Source organism: Rhinopithecus bieti, unplaced genomic scaffold, assembly GCF_001698545.2.
Source record: "Rhinopithecus bieti isolate Rb0 unplaced genomic scaffold, ASM169854v2 scaffold_14876, whole genome shotgun sequence".
Taxonomy (NCBI): domain Eukaryota; kingdom Metazoa; phylum Chordata; class Mammalia; order Primates; family Cercopithecidae; genus Rhinopithecus; species Rhinopithecus bieti.
The window spans coordinates 216,969-237,610 of NW_016807955.1; the positions used below are offsets into that span (position 1 = coordinate 216,969).

The following is a 20,642-nucleotide window of genomic DNA, read 5'->3' on the forward strand; positions in this document are numbered from 1 at the left end:
ATTCTAAAGTTCGTCAGTGGCCAGGTGTGGTGGCTTATGCCTGTAATCCCAGCACTTTGGGAGGCCAAGTTAGGCGAATCACCTGGGGTCCAGAGTTTGAGACCAGTCTAGGCAACATGGTGAAACCCCGTCTATACTAAACATACAAGAATTAGCCAGGTGTGGTAGCACATGACTGTAGTCCCATCTACTTGGGAGGCTGAGGTGGGAAGATTGCTTGAACCTGAGAGGTAGAGGTTGCAGTGAGCTGAGATGGCACCACTCTACTCCAGCCTGGGCCATAGAGCAAGACTCCATCTCGGGGAAAAAATAAAAGGTCTTTAGTGCAGAAGAAACTGGACCTGTTACCCCTTGACTGCATGAGTAGCACAGTGATCACTTATATTGCCGGCCATTTACCCAGTGACTTGTAGCTTGTTTGAAGTTAATTTCTGTTTAAGGCAAGTGGAGATTCAGTAGCTTGTATGTATAGATTTAAGGTAGAGAATCTATTTTACTATGAGACACCCCAAGATAAACTTAGCTTAGAAGGAATATTTTGCCTAGGTTGTGAATCTGCTATCCCAGTGTAAGAAAAAAAAAAAAAGAAATGTATGAAAGTGGTTAATTAGGAAGTTGTGTGATAAATTTTAGTGTTGTTAATTGGATTTTGCACATAATTGCCAACAGTTAAAAATCTACCACTGTTCTAAGACTAAAATATCTGTGAATAATACTTAAATGTAAGCAGTGATATTGAAAATGTTCAGTATAGTTTGTGAGATTTATTTTTTCCCTTTTTCTTCCCAAGTTAATTACAGAAATAGAAAACATGAGACATAGAATCATTGAGATTCATCAAGAAATGTTTAATTATAATGAGCATGAAGTTAGTAAAAGGTGGACATTTGAAGAAGGTGTAAGTGTTTTCTAATAGTCTTTAAAATACGAAGTAGGAATAATTTATTTTTCTTTCAATTTTGATAGTACTATCTCTGTTGTAACTTTGTTTTTGCATATTTAAGCCATAACTTCAGATGTTTGTCTCATTTATTATAATCATTATCAGTTTTTCCATTTTCCCTAATCAGTTTTAGAATGTTTGAATTCAGATTTACTTGAATTGCAAGATATCTGCTTAATCCGAACCATTTTATTCTAATTATTCAATTTTTAAATGTCAACTTCATGGAGTTATACTTTACATACATTATAATTCACCCATTTTAGGTTTATACTAAAATGAGGTAATTTCCCACAGTTTTAATTCTTTGTTTTTTTTTTCTGACTGCTTTACTGAGATAATTCACATGCCACATAATTCACCCATTTAAAGTGTACAGTTCAGTAGTTCTTAGTATATTCACAGATATGTACAGCCATCATCACAGTCAATTTTAAAACATAATCACTACCTCAAAAAATAACACCTTAACTTTTAGTTGTCACTACCCCTACCTCCTCAGCTGCAACCCTCTACCCCCAGTGCTAAGGTACCACTATCTGCTTTTAGTTTCTGTTGATTTCCCTATAATGGCCTTTCATATGAATGGAATCTTAGAATATGGAATCATTTCACAGATGTATGTATGTACATTGTAGTCATCACAGCAATCAAGATACAGACAGAACTCTTTTAGCACCGCAAAGGTCCCCTTGGCCTCTTTCCAGCCAGAGTTCCCCTTCTCTACTCCTAGCCCTAGGCAGCCATTGATCTACTTTCTGTTACTATGGTTGTTCAATTTTAAAATATTCAACAAAGTATAAAATGTTCTGTACATTAAAAAGCATGTAATTGGCAAAATGGCAGAATAAATAGAAAATGTATTATTTCATTTGTTTGTGAAGCTTAAGGAATTTAAGGGATTTTAATTTTAAGTTTTTAAAATTATGAAATATGATTAAAAAATTTTAATTATCAATTGTATTTAAAATAATTTGTATTAACACTGTGCTTGTGCATATCTTGGTGATTTGGTTTACTTTCATTGGCATGTTACAATTTCATTACAGATTAAAAGACCTTACTTTCATGTGAAACCTTTGGAAAAGGCACAACTAAAAAACTGGAAAGAATACTTAGAATTTGAAATTGAAAATGGGACTCATGAACGAGTTGTGGTTCTCTTTGAAAGATGTGTCATATCATGTGCCCTCTATGAGGAGTTTTGGATTAAGGTAAGAAAATTATGTGCTCTTAAACTTGAATATATTATAAACATTGATCTAGTGACTAACCTTTTTTGTACTTCTGTTGAATGTTGTTCATATAACTATATCTGTTGCATTAGGAGATGGTCTGCTTGCAACCAGATTTGACTGCTGCATATGCCAACCTCGTTGCCTCTCTTCGTCCTTCCTTACAGAAACTAGTCTAGTGGTTCAATAAAGGTGCTGAATGGGTTTAAAAATAGAATTTTATCGTTCTGTCACAAATTTAATGACTTGTTCAACTGTAAATTATTCAGTATTTCCTCTTTTCTGTATGTAGTATGCCAAGTACATGGAAAACCATAGCATTGAAGGAGTGAGGCATGTCTTCAGCAGAGCTTGTACTATACATCTCCCAAAGAAACCCATGGTGCATATGCTTTGGGCAGCTTTTGAGGAGCAGCAGGGTAAGAGTGGAGAAATTCAATTGATATTTTAGAGATTTTCAGTTATTTCAGAAAACAGTGATAACAAATTGAGTAGTAAGGGATGGTGTAAAGCAGTTTGGCAAACTTTTTCTCTAAAGGGCCAGATAGTAAATATTTTAGGCTTTATAAGCCGTGTGTTCTGACTTTTAGGCTTTGTAAGCCATTGTAGCCCCCAGACAGCCCTAGGCAGTATGTAAATATGTGTGGCTGTTTCCCTTTAGTTGCTGGATTTAGCCCCTGGGTGATTGTTGTCAGTATGTGGTTATAAACATTATTTTAGTTGTTTAAACCAAAGCATAAACATTTAATTACTGTTTCTAGGTAATATTAATGAAGCCAGGAATATCTTGAGAACATTTGAAGAATGTGTTCTAGGATTGGCAATGGTTCGTTTACGAAGAGTAAGTTTAGAACGACGGCATGGAAATCTGGAAGAAGCTGAACATTTGCTTCAGGATGCCATTAAGAATGCCAAATCAAATAATGAATCTTCATTTTATGCTGTCAAACTAGCCCGGCATCTTTTCAAAATACAGAAAAACCTTCCAAAATCAAGAAAGGTGCTTTTGGAAGCAATCGAAAGAGACAAAGTATGCATTTGTATTTTTAAGAGTATCTTCCATAAAACACCAGTGGTCAGTGTATTTTCACTGTGGCAACTGTGATGAAAGATTTGGTCTGTATGTAATATGTTTTATTACTAAATGAGGACAACAGTCCCTCTAAACTGATGTTGCCGTTTAAAAAAGTTTTTCAAATTGTTTTGAATTAGAAGTTTGAGACATAAGATTATTGGGTTAAAATTGTTGTAGACATTGTGATGCTTTATATTTTCCTTTTAGAAATTATCAACAAATTTACTGATTATTAAGTAGAACAGAGGACTTGGGAGAATACTTTATAAACAAAAGCATAGGCATTGCCTGTGTTGTAAGCACATTTGGCAGTGAGATGATTTAGTGTCTCCACAGAGTACTTTTATATATCAGTTGAAAAGGCAGTGTACAGGTAATAGGTAATTTCTCAGGTTTTAGGATTTTAGTTATTGCCAGGTCTGTTTAAGATAAAGATTTATAGCAGTTTGCTTCTAGCTGCAGTTTAAGAGGTTTATCTTTTTTTTTTTTTTTGTTCTTTTGGAGACAGTCTCACTCTGTCACCTAAGCTGGAGTGCAGTGGTGCCATCTTGGCTCACTTCAACCTCTGCCACCCGGGTTCACGCAATCCTCCAGCCTCAGCCTCCCGAGTAGCTGGGATTACAGGCACGCTCACTGTGTACAGCTAATTTTTGTGTTTTTAGTAGACACGAGGTTTCACCATGTTGGCGAGGCTGATCTTGAACTCCAGACCTCAGGTGATCTGCCTGCCTCGGCCTCCCAAAGTGCTGGGATTACAGGCGTGAGCCACCTCACCTGGCTTTTTTTTTTTTTTTTTTTTTTTTTGAGACAGAGTCTCATTGTCACCGAGGCTGGATTGCAGTAGCGTGATCTCAGCTGACTGCAGCCTCCGCCTCCTGGGTTCAAGCCATTCTCCTGCCTCAGCCTTCCGAGTAGCTGGGATTAAAGGTATGCGCCTCCACGCCAGCTAATTTTTGTATTTTTAGTAGAGATGGGGTTTTACCATGGTGGCCAGGCTGGTCTCAAACTTCATACCTCAAGTGATCCTCCTGCCTTGGTCTCCTGAAGTGCTGGGATTATAGGCATGAGCCACCAGGCCCAGTTAAGATGTTTAGCTATAGTTGTAGTAAAGATTTAAATTATTTGAAGCATAGAGATAATTTTTTTATGTTTTATTTTCTAATTGTCATGGTAGGTCAAGTCATACTAAATACAAGATAGGATATAGTTTTAATTTATTGGCATTTAACCATTTGTATTGTTTAGGAGATACTAGAATGATCAATTGATTGAAAATTCATCAGTGTGTTAATGAATTTTTTCACCCTTTTAGATATATGCCGAAAACATTTAGCATGAGTTGTATTTTAATACAAAACAATTTTCAATTTTTTTTTTTCAAATTGAGACAAAAACTAAGGCATTTTAAATATCTGTGCTCTAATAAAAATATTTTAGAAATATTAATGATGCTGCTTTTTACACAGGAGAATACAAAGTTATACCTCAATTTACTTGAAATGGAATATAGTGGTGACCTCAAACAAAATGAAGAAAATATCCTAAATTGTTTTGACAAAGCTGTACATGGTTCATTACCTATTAAAATGAGAATTACATTTTCTCAGAGAAAAGTGGAATTTCTTGAAGATTTTGGTTCTGATGTTAATAAGTAAGATCTTAATTATATTACCTATTTGAATGATAAATGAGCATTGATATTTTTGTATGGGGATTTGATGATTAGTATAGATTAATACATTGTTAAATTTTAAAATGTTCACTTAGTTTACTTTTCCTCAGATATATGTGGGGTAAATTCAATTTTATAAATGTATATGCATTTAACAGGAAGACATAACGGTTTGTCTTTCCTTCAAAACTGTTTTCCCAATTTTAGAATGACAATTTAAACCATGATTGAATGAGAGAAGGCAGGAAGGAGCAATCCTGTGAAAGGGAAATGGGATAAAGATTGAACCTTGAAACCCAAATGTTTAATATATAGGTCAATAAAGATGGATGGGATTAATCTCCAGTCAGAGTGCTGTTTTCTGAGATTGGAGAAGAGGATGGATATGGTCCCACAGAACACGCCTAGTGGCCTCATCTTCCTTCATTTTAAAAGGCCGAAAGTTGAGGATGGTTGAAGAGAATGCTCCAGTGGATTTGGGAAAAGGAAAAGTTTAAGATTTAATTTACTAAGAGTACAAGTATTGGCTAGAGCATTGCTGAAGTTCCAGTCTTACCTGATTCTAGTAAGGAAATACCAGTTTCTGTTAGGCATGTGCCTTCTCTGATTATTCTCATTTAGATTTCTGTTGAAACCACTGTAGATCAACTGAATTAGTTGTATCTGGGTGTTTGTATATGTGTGTATATATTGTTGATGGCTGTGTAAAATTTCAGTGCAACTAATAGAACAGCTAATGTTTATATTAGTGTATTTTAATGTATTAATGTATAGATTTGCATGCTTGGCATGATGCCAAATGTTTTAGCTATCTTGCAGAAAATTCATATCAGTAGAATGAGGGTATAGGGTTCTGTTCTCTTAATAGATGAGGAGAGGATTAAACAGAGATTAGGCATTTTTTCTGAGGTAATATAGCTATTATTACATTGTGGAGCTTGGACTGAACCTACTTCAGTTTCTGCTCTTAACTGCTTGGGTGCTGTGTATTTAGTGTCTTGTGTTTACACTGAAGAAGCTACACAAAAGATGAGATATGTAATTCTAGCTTCTAGTCTAGTTGAATGATATAATTAATAGAGGAAATAAGTGTATGAGGTAGCAAGTAACTGCTAGGAGGGCTGTGATCTCTCTGTGGATCAGAATGGATTTGTCATGCTTCATAGAGGAGGTTGAGCTTCATTTAGTTATTACTGGATTCTGATAAGCTGAGCAGAGGACACAGTGGCGAAAGCAAGTTGAAGCTCATCTAAAAGTAACATCTGCTTGATTGGAGGTTTTTGTGAAGTAGTGGAAGCGTGATCTTGACTGTGTTGTGCATTGAAAGCTAGACTGAATTGATAGCACATGGAGTAGGCAGTTGATAGTAGTAAGCTATTAGAATTTTGACCAGTAATGTTAAATGACATTATTTTAATTTGGCAAAAATAGGCAGACAAATTGGAGATTCAACACAAGTGTCATTTAGTCCATTTTAAGTATAGGGAATGGAGTGTGTCTGTCAGAACTATGATTTTAGTAGTAGAAATTTTAAAAATAAAGGAGTCGCTTAGAAATTTTCTTAGGCAGTTTCTTAAGTAAAAATAACTTTAAATATTTAATAAAGTTTGTTTTTTATATATTCCAGAGGATATATTTTCTTTCCTTTCAGGCTTCTGAAATGCTTATGATGAACATCAAACATCCTAAAGAACAGGATTCTTTTAAAAAGAAAGGCAGAAAATTGGGTATGTCACTTTTTGCTAAGTCAAGGGAAGGGGTGCTTCATTTATGGAAATGGCCCTTCAAGAGACAAATGTTTTAAGTGTTACTTTTGTTGTAATTTACATACTTTATTTTATGATTTGAAAGTCATGAATGATTCAGAACTTCAGTAATACAAATATATAGATAACATTCATGTATTCGGTAAAGTTGTCATCTGTGGGAGTTTTGGAAGTTTCCATTTTGCCATTTTATAATAGATCAGAAGAACCAGAGGAAAAGAAAGCACACACAGAAGATACAACTTCATCATCTACACAGATGATTGATGGTGATTTACAGGCAAACCAAGCTGTATATAATTATAGTGCATGGTATCAAGTGAGTATACAAAATTATAATTCTTTGTTCATAGATGTTATTAGCATGAATTAGGATACTTTTTTAAAAAAATGTTTTTGTTCCAATTGTGTAATACATTCTTTGGTGGTTAAGTACTAGAATTTTTAGCAGTGAACACTTGCTTGTTTTCTTAAACATACCTGCTTTAATTATACTTTTACATATGGAACTCTGCCATAGTTCTAATATACTAACACTTAATTTTTCCTTTCAGTACAATTATCAGAATCCTTGGAATTACGGACAATATTATCCTCCCCCTCCAACCTGATGGGAAAAGTGTAAATTTCAAATGGAGTGTGTGAAAAGTTTGAAATTATTATTTTTTTTAATGAGGGATGTAAACAGTATAAGCTTGTTGTATTTGAAAACCTGTCTTCCTTGTTTCTGTGTAACATGATTTGTTTAGTAATAGGGGAAAAATGTCAATTAGTAGCTTACCACAGATACTGATACTGTTTCCTACCATTTATAAAATTTACTTTTTATTGAAGAACTATTTTTTGATTTTGCATTAAGTGGTCTAGAATTCTTTTGCAATGCATTTGCAACAGAATTTTGTAGCCTTAAGGGGTAGGAAGAAAAACCTGACTGCAAATCATGTCAGTGTTGTACAAAATTCTGACAACACATAAGGGCTGGTTATTAAGGATTTACTTTTTTTTTTTTTTTTTAAAAAAAAGGACTTCAACCTTTGCTATCAAGGTTTTGTCTGTTTCAGTTATACTTGTGAATTGTGATCTAACGGCAGAAAGGATATATTATTAAAATACTATGCCTTGGAATAGAGAGATTATAAATGAGAAAATGGAATGTTTGCATCCCTTTAAAAATGAAAATCATATCAAAAGTATGTTGTTTCAGGAGACTTTGTATTTAGAATATTCATGTAAAACTTGTGAACAAGCTTTCATTTTGATCAAACTGATCATCTTCATTTTTGTAATAAAATGGAAGACTCATCCAGTAATCGTTTATGAATTTATTCTGGGGGCATCAATTAATAATACTAACTTTATGTTCACCTTTATTAGTGGCTCATTGGTTTTGAAGTGCACTTTTCCTAAATTCAGGTATTGATCTTCATGCCAAGATTTCTTCCCTTTTAGCATTTTGTTTCCCCTCAATCCCTATGCTTTTGCCTTCTCATTATACAGGCAATCTGTCCAGATAATTTTACTGGGAGTTGCTACTCCCTGGTTTGATGAGGTCCTCAGTTCCAGTTACCTAATCAGAACAATAATATATTAACACCAAACAAATCACAGTCAGATCAAGACAGTGGATAAATTTTTATTGAGCCACTTAGTTTATAACATGAGGTAAAAGGAAAAAGTTCTCCTTGACCAGTATTTTACACAGCTGTGGGAAAGTATTTTAGACTTCAGGGATTCATAAGGGATTACATCTCTCAAAAGCTGGGATCAAGTAAACAAATTTTATTAACTCCTTGAATTTTCCAGTTGACTCTTCCTTTACAATAGTAACAAGTTCTAACTAGTTATTTAAGTTTCTTCAAGGCCAAGTTTTATCATTGTTGCTAATACCCTTAGAGCTGAACTATTTCAGTCAATATCCACTAATTCCACTTCAAAAATGAGTTTTGCATTTGGTGGAATTCTGTTGAAGAAGTCAAGGTACATTTGATAAAAGTGCCTCTCCCCTACCCCATAACCTTAGTATGGGATAGGCTGACTAGATAGGCTTACTAGATAAATTGAGCTTGGACTAGGATCCTCCTTACCTGGATGCTTTACAAGTACTCCTAAATTAGCCACCACTTAATGAAGACTATTAAGTACTCCAAAAAAAAGGTAATGTCATTCTATCTGGGAAAATACATATGTATGTATATATATACACACACACACACACACACATATATACACACTGTATTAAACTTTTTATGAGGTAGTACGTAATATTTACTGTGCATTTTAAGATGCTAAGTTCAAGGCCAGGTATGGTAGCTCACACCTGTAATCCCAGCACTTTAGGAGGCTGAGGCGGTGGATCACCTGAGGTTGAGTTCGTGACCAGCCTGGCCACTATAGTGAAACCCTGTCTCTACTAAAAATACAAAAATTAGCCAGGTGTGGTGGTACACACCTGTAGTTCCAGCTACTCGGGAGGGTGAGGCAGGAGAATTGCTTGAGCCTGGGAGGCAGAGGTTGCAGCAAGCTGAGATCACGATGCTGCACTTCAGCCTGGGTGACAGAGTGAGACTCTGTCTCAAAAAAAAAAAAAAAAAAAAGCTAACTTAACAGTTACATAATTTACATGTCCATCAGACTGGTCTTGAGATGCTTCTTTACATGGGAGAGGTAGCTGCAGCTGACCATTTGATTTCCTCCCCGCCCCCCTCCGCGAGACAGAGCCTTACTCTTTTGCCCAGGCTGGAGTACAGTGGCATGATCACGGCTCACTGCAATGTCTGCTTCCCAGGTTCAAGCGATTCTCCTGCCTCAGCCTCCAGGGTAGCTGGGATTACAGGCCTGCACCACCACGCCTGGCTAATTTGTGTATTTTTAGTAGAGGCGAGGTTTCACCATGTTGGCCAGGATGGTCTTGAACTCCTGACTTCAGGTGATCTGCCTTCCTTGGCTTCCCAAAGTGCTGGGATTACAGGGATTAGCCATGGCGCCCAGCCTGGCCATTTGATTTTGAAAAGCTGAGAGCTATTATATTCCCAAATATGTTTATCTGCTAAGACTACAGAAAGCTGCCTTCCAAAGGAATTGTTTTTTCAAACTTAATCTTACGGGTCCAAGAGGAATGGAACCAACAAAAGCCATAAACTGCCTTCCCTCTTACCTACTGGATTGGTCTGGTCTTAATGGTCTGGAGTCATTCCTTATTCTTTTTTAAATGTTCATAAAGTGGACTTTCAGTGAGTATTGTCATTAGTAGTAATAATAAATGCTTACGCTAACACTGTTGATTCTGTGGTCTCCTTCAGTTCACAACTGGTAATCTCCCACATCTATTCCATTTCTAAGCTTTGAATTTAATTGCCTGAAATTATACTGTACCATAAAATTACCATGAGCCATATTTGCATCCTAGTTTGCTACAGTTTGTACTGGGCATGGTAACTTTTCTTAAACTTAAAAACATTAAGAATTGCTGCTTAAGCTTAAACTTCACAGTTAAGGTCTTGAAAGTTAAGAATTTGAATAAGAGAAACAAAAATTCTAGCTGAGGTTTGAACTTTATACCAATAGAAAATACTATTGTCTATTGGAGGTGCTGACACACAAGCATCTAAAGATCAGGAAGACTAGTCTGGACAGGATTCTTGATCCAGAAGTTTGTCTAGACAGCATCTTTCACATCTTCAGGCAATCTACAGGTTTTTTTTTTTTTTTAAACTTTAATTACAAAGGGAAAAAAGGATACTTGGCATCAGGCTGTCCTTTCTTTCCATAAGCCCATTCTGGTTCAATCTCCAGTCGAGCCTTTTCTCCTTTACTCATAGTCAAGAGGGCTTCATCCCACTGAAGGCAAGAACAAAATAAAAACAAAATAATGGTATTCTGCAAAAAGCACATGTAATACCAGGACAGTAAAGACAAGATTGTATGTTAAACACAGAATCTATTACTATAGATTTCACTATATTCTAAGGTAATGTACTTCAGTGAGTCCCTAAATCTTTGTCTTCCATTTCTTCAATAGAAAAAAATAAGGGTATTTTAAGCAGGGCTTTTTTAATGTGAAAAGAACCTTTTGGGGCTCACGCCTGTAATCCCGGCACTTTGGGTGGCCGAGGTGGGCAGATCACTTGAGGTCAGGAGTTCGAGACCAGCCTGGCTAACATAGTGAAATCCCATGTCTGCTACAAATAAAATTAGCTGGGTGCAGTGGCGGGTGCCTGTAATCCCAGCTACTCGGGAGGCTGAGGGAGGAGAATCACTTGAACCCAGGAGGCGGGGGTTGCAGTGAGCCAGGATTGCGCGACTGCACTCCGCTCTGGGCAACAGAGGGAGACTCCATCTCAAACAAACACACACAAAAACTTTTTGTAAACTGTAACATGCCATACGTTATGAAAACCAGTTTGTTATTAGCACCATCATAAAAACAACCTGCAACGCTTTTATATCACAGGACAAACTTGAGTTTATTTTTATTGGAATATAATGGCAAGTACTCACTGTAAAACTGTTTTAAGATTACCAAATTGTAATAGTGGAGTCATGTTTGTACATAAAATACAATATTTTTCTTTTGAGACGGAGTTTCGCTCTTGTTGCCCAGGCTGGAGTGCAATGGCGTGATCTTGGCTCACCATAGCCTCTGCCTCCTGGGTTTAAGCGATTCTCCTGCCTCAGCCTCCCTAGTAGCTGGGATTACAGGAATGCCCAGCTAATTTTGGAAATACAATTTGTAAAATGTTACGGCACTTTTGCAAAAGTGCAAAAGGTAAAACTAACTTTTCAAAGAAACAATAAAAGGCTTCTGGGTTGGCCTCTCCGTATTTTCCAAATTTGGATCTTAAAGCTAGTTGCCACAAACAGTTAAGTCCACATCACCACAGGGATAATATTCCTAATATTATATGCTCTATTGAAATACAACAATCATATAAAGCTCAAGGGACAAAGTTATGGTGGTCACATTTGGAAAGTAAGAATATGGTAGACTAGCCAGACATGGTGGCTCATGCCTGTAATCCCAGCACTTTGGGAGGCTGAAGAGGGCGGATCACTTGAGGTCAGGAATCAAGACCAGCCTGACCAACATGATGAAATCCCGTCTCTACCAGGAATACAAAATTAGGTGAGAGGTGCATGCCTGTAATCCCAGTTATTCCGGAGGCTGAGGCAGGAGAATTGCTTGAACTCATGAGACAAGAGGTTGCAGTGAGTTGAGATTGCACCATTGTACTCCAGCCTGGGCAACACGAGCGAAACTCCATCTCGGGAAAAAAAAAAAAAAAAAAGTATGGCAGACTAGAAGAAATTTACCAGTATGCAAATAAGTTACAGAAATAGAAAAATGGCCCAATTTGATATATACTTGCTATCAACTTGGTATGGGCAAGTAACAATTTTTTTTTGTTTTGTTTTTGAGGTGGAGTCTCGCTCTGTTGCCCAGGCTGGAGTGCAGTGGCGTGATCTTGGCTCACTACAATCTCCACCTCCCGGGTTCAAGCAATTCTCCTGCCTCAGCCTCCCAAGTAGCTGGGACTACAGGCGAGTGCTACCATGCCCAGATAATTTTTTGTATTTTTAGCAGAGACAGGGTTTCACAGTGTTAGCCAGGATGGTCTCGATCTCCTGACCTCATGATCCACCCACTTCGGCCTCCCAAATTGCTGTGATTACAGGCCTTAGCCACCATGCCGGGCCGGGGCAGGTAACAATTATAAGTTATGCTCAACTAAACCGTTAGTTTCAAGATATTTTATGTTCTGTATATGATTGTCTGAACCATATCTTAGTTCCTATAACTGCATTTAAATAGGCATTTCAGTTATTGGTGTCTGATGTTCTGACAATAACAATTTAAAACAAACAATGGGCACAATGGGCAGGCCCCAGCATGATTCATAGAAGGTGACAGTCCATCCTGCTCTTTTATCTTCTTTTGTACACTGTAATGGTCAGTATGGGTCAAGCCTAACTTCCCCTTTTCTCAAAGTTTCTTTCTGTTCTCTCTCATATATAAGTGTAGGTTAAAGCATGCTTATGTTTGAATGATTTTCTGGTATTGCAGCCTATGTTGTATGAGGTGAAAAGGCTACAGAAACAAACTCTGCTTCTATGAGTACTTCAGTGGAACAGATATTTTACCTTTGCAAATTATATGTAAATGGTACAAACGTCCTGTAAGACGTTTTACAGGAAGCTTAAAGACAAATTTAGAGGGCCAAATGTTCTGACAAAGACTTACTTTATGAAGAAAAATAATAAAATGGGTACACATGGAAGGGACTGAAGCCCCTGTTGTATTAGGTACTTCCAAGTTATGCTAATTTAATCTTCTAACAACCTTGAGGCAGGCAGTACTGTCCTCATTTTATAGATAGTGAAACTGAGACCCAGACAACTTGTGCAAGATCAGCTAGCAATGAGTATATCCAATTTGTCAGACTCCAAAGTCTGCTTCCTTTGTGTTATATCCCCAAACCTAATTATTTAAGGCACCATACCAGAAGCAGCATGTGCCAGAATATCTACTGATTCACTGGCATTCTTTACTTACTCCTCTGATAACTTTGCCTACTCCGACCTTAAAACTTAAAGGCTTGGCATTTTTCTTCTTCTTTGCACCTGTAAAACAGATTTTCCTTATAATTAATGATATACTTTAATTTATTATTAAGAAATTTCCATCAGAAATTATTAAATTCCAATGCAAAAATATAGTGGTTTGATTTCAGAATTACAATACTATGTATTTTAAAAGAAAGAAAAATTTACAAAGTCAGATCATCCATCAATAAAATTCTGGCTGTAAAAATAATTACATTCTTAACAAAGGGTAGAAGGGCAGGACCTATACTTACATCACAAAACAGCTTACTATCCTGCCTTTTCTATTCAAATACTAATGCCTTACTTTCGGACATTAACCAGGTTTAGACTGAGATTCCTTATCTTTTGCTTTCCAATGAACAAGAGGTCTTTAGCCAGCCAATAATCAGTGAACTGAAGACCTCTTCCAAGTAGATCTTGGGGGGAAGTATGTCTGGATAAAAGTAGGTGACAGTCAGGAAAAAGGTACTGCTAACTACTCATCTGTCTGGCACCCAAGTATTTCGAATCTCTTTAAGCCAAAATCATAAGATTACATTTAGACTTACTTGTTTGAATATTAGTATCAAAAACAGTCCCATCTTGTAGTGTTCCTGTATACCAGCAATGAACAACATCTCCCTTTTGGGAAAGTTGGTTTTATCTCCCTTTTCAGAACAGATTTAGTATATTTTGGTGGACCCTAAAAACAAAAAACAACACACACACAGAGTTATTAATTTGTGTCCTTTAAAAGAATGACAAACAATAGCCAATAATGACCAAAGTCTATTTGATGGATTTGGTAATAAACAAACAAACAAAACACTCTATCTAATTTCAGGGCTGTGATGTGACTATTAGTAACTTACATATCTATAATTTCAAATAACTTCCAGCTTCTTTGGAAGCCTAAATTCTAATAAGATTCTGTTAATTACTCACCAAACCACAACATGATTTCAGTTATTTCCTGAAGTTAAAAAAAATTACTATTTAATTCCTATGAAATCATAAGGCATTAAAATAAGGGATGGTGACTTCCTCCCACAAAGATTTGAACTGTTTTAGCAGCAATAATTGATATTACTAGGTGTTTTTATTATATCCAATTAGAATGAATACAGTGATATTGCCTCTGACCCTGATTTGGAAAATAAATTCACACAATGGATGACATTACCTAAAGAAATAACAGGCATATTTCCTAGAACAAAGTAGGATTATCAGGGTCTTCTAAAAAAAGGTTACAGATTAATCTAATCTATAGTAATTCATATATGAGAGGAAAGCAGACAGGAACTGTCAAGAATCTTAGGGAATTAATTAAAAAAAAGAGGTGTACCAAATTTAAAAGTATCCTCCTTACCTGATATCTATTTGGTTTCTAAATTCAGACCAAATTCAGAGGGATCTGCATTATCCAAATCTGTATTTGGTTTCTAAATTTCATAAAATAAATAACAAAGGTGTGGGTGGATATCAAATATTTCAAATCTATTAGTTCCTGGTTTGAAAAGCAAGATAAAGTGTTTTCTTTATTCCTGGCCTATTTCCTTTTTTTTTTTTTTGAGATGAAGTCTCACTTTCGCCAGGCTGGAGTGCAATGGCGTGATCTCGGCTCACTGCAACAACCTCTGCCTCCTGGGTTCAAGTGATTCTCCTGCCTCAGCTTCCCGAGTACCTGGGACTACAGGCGCCTGCCACCATGCCTCACTCATTTTTTGTATTTTTAGTAGAGACACGGTTTCACCATGTTGGCCAGGATGTTCTCAAACTCCAGACCTCATGATCCACCCGCCTTGGCCTCCCAAAGTGTTGGGATTACAAGTGTGAGCCACCACGCCTGGCCTATTCCTGATCTATTTCTAATTGGTCAAGGTATGCAAATTTTTATTCACTTTCATTTCCCTAGCTGAAGATTTTATCCTTTTCCAAAACTTGTAAGTAAAAATATCTGTGCTGGGTGCAGTGGCTCACACCTGTAATCTCAGCACTTTGGGAGGCCAAGGTGGGTGGATCACTCGAGGTCAGGAGTTTGAGATCAGCCTGGCCAACATGGTAAAATCCCATCTCTATTAAAAAATTAGGTGGGTGTGGTGGCGTGTGCCTGTAATCCCGCTACTCAGGAGGCAGAGACAGGAGAATCACTTGAACCCAGGAGGTGGAGGTTGCAGTGACCCAAGATGGCACCACTGGGCCACAGAGCAAGACTCCATCTTAAAAAAAAAAAAGTCTGATCTCCTTGCAAATAGTCTACCTCTTGGACAAAAGATTCTCTCCCTGACCAAACCCTAGCTAGGATCCTCTGAGCCCTCTTGCACTATAAAGATCTGAACAAACACAAGTTTCAAATAGCTCAATGCCTTATTCCTAGGAGGACCTGATCTCTCCTTAAAGTGCCTGCCTAAGAAAATTTAAGGCTGCCAAAAAAATTTACTGTTTGTTCCAGTCAACGCCTGAAGATGAAGATATGACCCTGTCTCTAAGTCTCTATGGGAGCCTAACTTTGATAAGCACCAGTTGGCAAACAGATAGGTTTCTTATGGACCAACCCCCACTTCCTACTTTTGTAATTTTCACTTCCCTAACTCTGCTTAAATCCCTCCCTACTCCCTCATTCTTTTTTTTTTTTTGAGACGGAGTCTTGCTCTGTCTTCTAGGCTGGAGTGCAGTGGCGCCATCTCGGCTCACTGCAAGCTCCACCTCTCGGGTTCACGCCATTCTCCTGCCTTAGCTTCCCAAAGTAGCTGGCACTACAGGCGCCAGGCTAATTTTTATTTGTATTTTTAGTAGAGATGGGGTTTCACTGTGTTAGCCAGGATGGTCTCGATCTCCTGACCTTGTGATCCGCCCGTCTCGGCCTCCCAGTGCTGGGATTACAAGGTGAGCCACCGGGCCCGGCCCCCTCATTCTTTTAAAAGGCCCAGTTACCTCTCCACAAATCAGACAGGAGTTCAGCTCTTTCCCCTACTGTCAGTAGGCTGAATAAAATCTGTTTTCACCACTTTAATGTCCAATTGTGTTTATCACTGACACCTTCAGTCAGTCCTCTACTCAACTGCTAGAGTGATGTTAACAATTACTGCTTATAGTTTTGTGTCCAAAGGCCTAAACCATGCAGGATCTTAATCTATCCCTCCCTAAAGCTCCAGAATTCTATCAGCCTTTGAACTCTTGTCTCTTCCATGACCTTCTCAGTAGAGCAGGTGCGGCCGGATGCAGTGACTCACACCTGTAAACCCAGCACTTTGGGAGGCCCATGAGGGTTGATCACCTGAGGTCAAGAGTTCAAGACCAGTCTGGCCAACATGGTGAAACCCCATTTCTACTAAAATACAAAATTCACTGGGCATGGTGGCAGGCGCCTGTAATCCCAGCTACTTAGGGGGCTGAAGCAGGAGAATCGCTTGAATCCAGGAGGCAGAGGATGCAGTGAGCCAAAATTGTGCCACTGAATTTCAGCCTGGGCGACAAGAGTAAAACTCTGTCAAAAGAAAAAAAAAAAAGGAAATATTTCTATAAATATATTTTTTCCTTTTTTAAGAGACAGAGTTTCAGTGTTGCTGAGGCTGGAGTGATCATTCCACTGCAAAATACTGAGATATTTTACATTGGGGCAATCACGGCTCACTTAAAGGCTCAAGCAATCCACCTGCCTCAGCCTCCCAAAATGCTGGATTACAGGCGGGAGCCACTGTGCCTGCTTAATAATATTTCAAAAGTATAAAAATATTACTGTCTGTAAGGGAGCAATGAAAGGGAGAATGGCATGAAATAAGGCTAGAAAAATATGTAGGACGTGCTAGAATCTGGGTTTTTATCTTTAGGACATTAGCCAATTAAGAGTTTTAAATAGAGAGGTTACAGAATCAGATATTTATTTATTTATTTATTTATTTCTGAGACCGAGTCTCACTCTGTTGCCCAGGCTGGAATGCAGTGGCGTGATCTCGGCTCACTGTAACCTCTGTCTCCCAAGTTCAAGCAATTCTCCTGCCTCAGCCTCCCGAGCAGCTGGGACTACAGCCTTGAGCCACCACACTTGGCTAATTTTTGTATTTTTAGTACAGACGGGGTTTCACCATGCTGGCCAGGCTGGTCTCGAACTCCTGACCTCAGGTGATCTGCCTGCCTCAGCCTTCCAAAGTGTTGGGATTATAGGCGTGAGCCACAGCGCCCAGTGATATTAATCACTGTGACTGAAATATAAAGAACAACTTGGGAAGCAAAAGTAGAAGTGGAGAGACTTGTTAGGAAAAAAAACTATTATAGTAGTTTAGGTTTAGACCAGGGTGCTAACAGTGAGGATGACAAAACACGAATGGATTTGGGATATATTTTGGAGGTAGAATCACCAGAAGTTGGTAATGACTACACATGAAGCTGTTATCTAAGATGAAGTTATCAAATTTTTCATTGCAGTACTTTTATACTGACTTCTAATTGCTAAATGTGAGTTTCTGTTGCAACTTATATTTTCTCTCCTGTACAATACTCATTCATACCTTGAAAATTTTCCTCAACGCTATTTAATATATAATAGACAATAAATATATTGACAATGACTGATTTAAAGTTCCGTAAGAGCTATTAGACAACAGTCTTTAAAATAAAGGTAGAAATAAATAATACAGATACAATGTGCTTTGGAATGTATGCAGTTATGCATGTATACAGCAACGTCTCACATGGTAAAAATCCAGAGGAAGCAATGAGCCCAGGAGCTGGGTCTTAAAGGGAGCACAGAACTGACAAATAGGGAAGTAAAAGAACACTGTAAGGAAGAAATAAAATATGGAGGTAGGAAAGGGCATGATTTAGTAGACAATGAGCAGACATTTGTGGTCAAAGAAAAAAAATTTTTTTTTTTTTTGAGACAAGGTCTTACTCTGCTGCCTAGGCTGTAGTGCAGTGGTACAATCTTGTCTCACTGCAATCTCTGGCTCCCAAGCTCAAAGGATCCTCCCTGCTCAGCCTCCTGAGTAGTTGGGACTATAGGCACACGCCACCATGCCTGGCTACTTTTTTGGTAGAGACAGGTTTCGCCATGTTGCCCAGGCTGGTCTTGAGCTCCTGGGCTCAAGTGATCCACCTTCCTCAGCCTCCCAAAGTGCTGGGATAACAGATGTGAGCCGCTGCACCTGGCCAAGAATATGTCTATACAGGCCGGGCGTGGTGGCTCACACCTGTAATACCAGCACTTTGGGAGGCCAAGGTGGGTGGATCACGAGGTTAGGAGTTCGAGAATAGCCTGACCAACATGGTGAAACCCTGTCTCTACGAAAAATACAAAAATTAACCAGGCGTGGTAGCACGCGCTTGTAATCCCAGCTACTCAGGAGGCTAAGGCAGGAGAATTGCTTGAACCTGGGAGGTGGAGGTTGCAGTGAGCCGAGATCACACCACTGCATTCCAGCCTAGGCGACAGACAGACTCTGTCTCAAAAAAAAAAAAGAATACGTCTATTGAAACATGGAATATGGAGCTTAGCAGTGGCCACATTTTGGAAGGCTTTGAATGCCAAGAATAAGAAATTTGGATAACTGAAGACCAGTGGTGACCAATAACAATGGGAGTCACAAATGTAATTTTAAGTTGCTAGTAGCTGCACTTAAAAATGTAAAAAGATGAAGTATAGTATGCCAGGTAGTAGTATGCCTGTAGTCCCAGTTATTCTGAGGCAGGAGGATTGCTGGAGCCCAAGAGTTCGAGTCCAGCCTGGGCAACACAGCATGACCCTGTCTTTTTTTTTTTGAGACTGAATCTCGCTCTATTGCCCAGGCTGGGGTGCCGTGGCGTGATCTCAGCTCACTGCAACCTCCGCCTTCTGGGTTTAAGTTATTCTCCTGCCTCAGTCTCCCAAGTAGCTGGAATTACAGGTGCACGCCACCATGCCCAGCTAATTTTTGTATTTTTAGTAGAGATGGGGTTTCACCATGTTGGTCTCAAACTCCTAACCTCAAGTGATCTGTCCCCCTCAGCCTCCCAAAGTGCTGGGATTACAGGCACGAGCCACTGTACCTGACTGACCCTGTCTTTTTTTTTTTTTTTTGAGACAGTTTCACTCTTGTTGCCCAGGCTGGAGTACAATGGCGCGATCTCGGCTCATCGCAACCTCTGCCTCCCGGGTTCAGGCAATTCTCCCACCTCAGCTTCCCGAGTAGCTGGGATTTACAGGTGCATGCCACCGCACCTGGCTAATTTTTTTGTATTTTTAGTAGAGACAGGGTTTAACCATGTTGTCCAGGCTGGTCTCGAACTCCCAACCTCAGGTGATCTGCCTGCCTCGGCCTCCCAAAGTGCTGGGATTACAGGCGCGAGCCACCACGCCCAGCCTCCCAACCGACCCTGTCTTAAATAAATAAAATACAAATTTTTTAAATGAAAAACTGTCTTATTTAAACTAAAACATCCCAAATACCATCATTTCAATAAGTAATCAATATAAAAAATACTGAGATATTTTACAATCTTTTTTTTAAAAAAGAAACGTCTAAATCACACCTTTGAAACTGAGTACATATTTTACTCTTAAAGCACATTTCAGTTCAAAGTAGCTAAAGCACGCTGTAGCCACATATGGTTAGTAACTACCATACTGAACCGGACAATTCTAGACAGCACTCAATTACTGAATATATTCTTCAGCAGGGTGTGGTTTGGAAAAGTATTGTTTTAGAAATATTATTAGAATACCCATTTTGTTGCTGACTGGATAAAGAAAGAGAAGGGAGGCAAGAAATGAACAATGTTTTTAACATTCCAGGTATGAGGCCTTGCTTCGAATGCTTGAAAATGGAAAAGGAATGAACATTTAAAATAAAAGGAAGATGTTTGAGAGCATTAGTCTTGAAAGAGACATGAGAAAGAAAAAGGAACGAAAAGATTCAGATAAATTTTAAGCTCAGAAGAAGGGAATGGCAATGGCTAGACATTCACATTTTGGCAATATAGAACACAGGAGCATATAATGAGAAGGGAGGCCAGGCACAGTGGCTCATGCCTGTAATCCCAACACTTTGGAAGGCCGAGGTGGGCGGATAACCTGAGGTCAGGAGTTCAAGACCAGCCCAGCCAACATGCAGAAACCTCATCTCTATTAACAATACAAAAATCAGTTGGGTGTGGTGGTGCCTGCCTGGAGTCCCAGCTACTGGGGAGGCTGAGGCAGGAGAATCACTTGAACCCAGGAGGTGGAGGTTGCTGTGAACCAAGATGGCACCTCTGCACTCCAGCCTGGGCGACAGAGCGAGACTTTGTCTTAAAGACAAAAATAGGCCGGGCGCGGTGGCTCACGCCTGTAATCCCAGCACTTTGGGAGGCCGAGATGGGTGGATCATGAGGTCAGGAGATCGAGACCCTCCTG

The 20,642-nt window shown here is 38.6% G+C and overlaps 2 protein-coding genes across 2 annotated transcripts in view; one reads left to right on the forward strand and one right to left on the reverse strand.

Moving 5' to 3' along the window:
- PRPF39 (pre-mRNA processing factor 39) overlaps window positions 1–8,001 on the forward strand; it is a 34,438-nt gene extending 26,437 nt beyond the window's left edge. Inside the window, exons 7-14 of the mRNA XM_017884177.1 lie at window positions 791–898; window positions 1,993–2,157; window positions 2,471–2,597; window positions 2,940–3,208; window positions 4,720–4,904; window positions 5,439–5,490; window positions 6,816–7,010; window positions 7,246–8,001. Of these exons, the coding sequence (XP_017739666.1) occupies window positions 791–898; window positions 1,993–2,157; window positions 2,471–2,597; window positions 2,940–3,208; window positions 4,720–4,904; window positions 5,439–5,490; window positions 6,816–7,010; window positions 7,246–7,302 (1,158 nt within the window). The 3' untranslated portion in view covers window positions 7,303–8,001. The remainder of the gene's footprint in view (window positions 1–790; window positions 899–1,992; window positions 2,158–2,470; window positions 2,598–2,939; window positions 3,209–4,719; window positions 4,905–5,438; window positions 5,491–6,815; window positions 7,011–7,245) is intronic.
- The window catches only part of FKBP3 (FKBP prolyl isomerase 3), a 19,507-nt gene continuing 6,570 nt past the window's right edge, over window positions 7,706–20,642 (reverse strand). Inside the window, 5 exon segments of the mRNA XM_017884192.1 lie at window positions 7,706–8,651; window positions 10,431–10,528; window positions 13,242–13,309; window positions 13,843–13,919; window positions 13,921–13,976. Coding sequence (XP_017739681.1) covers window positions 8,597–8,651; window positions 10,431–10,528; window positions 13,242–13,309; window positions 13,843–13,919; window positions 13,921–13,976 — 354 coding nt within the window. The 3' untranslated portion in view covers window positions 7,706–8,596.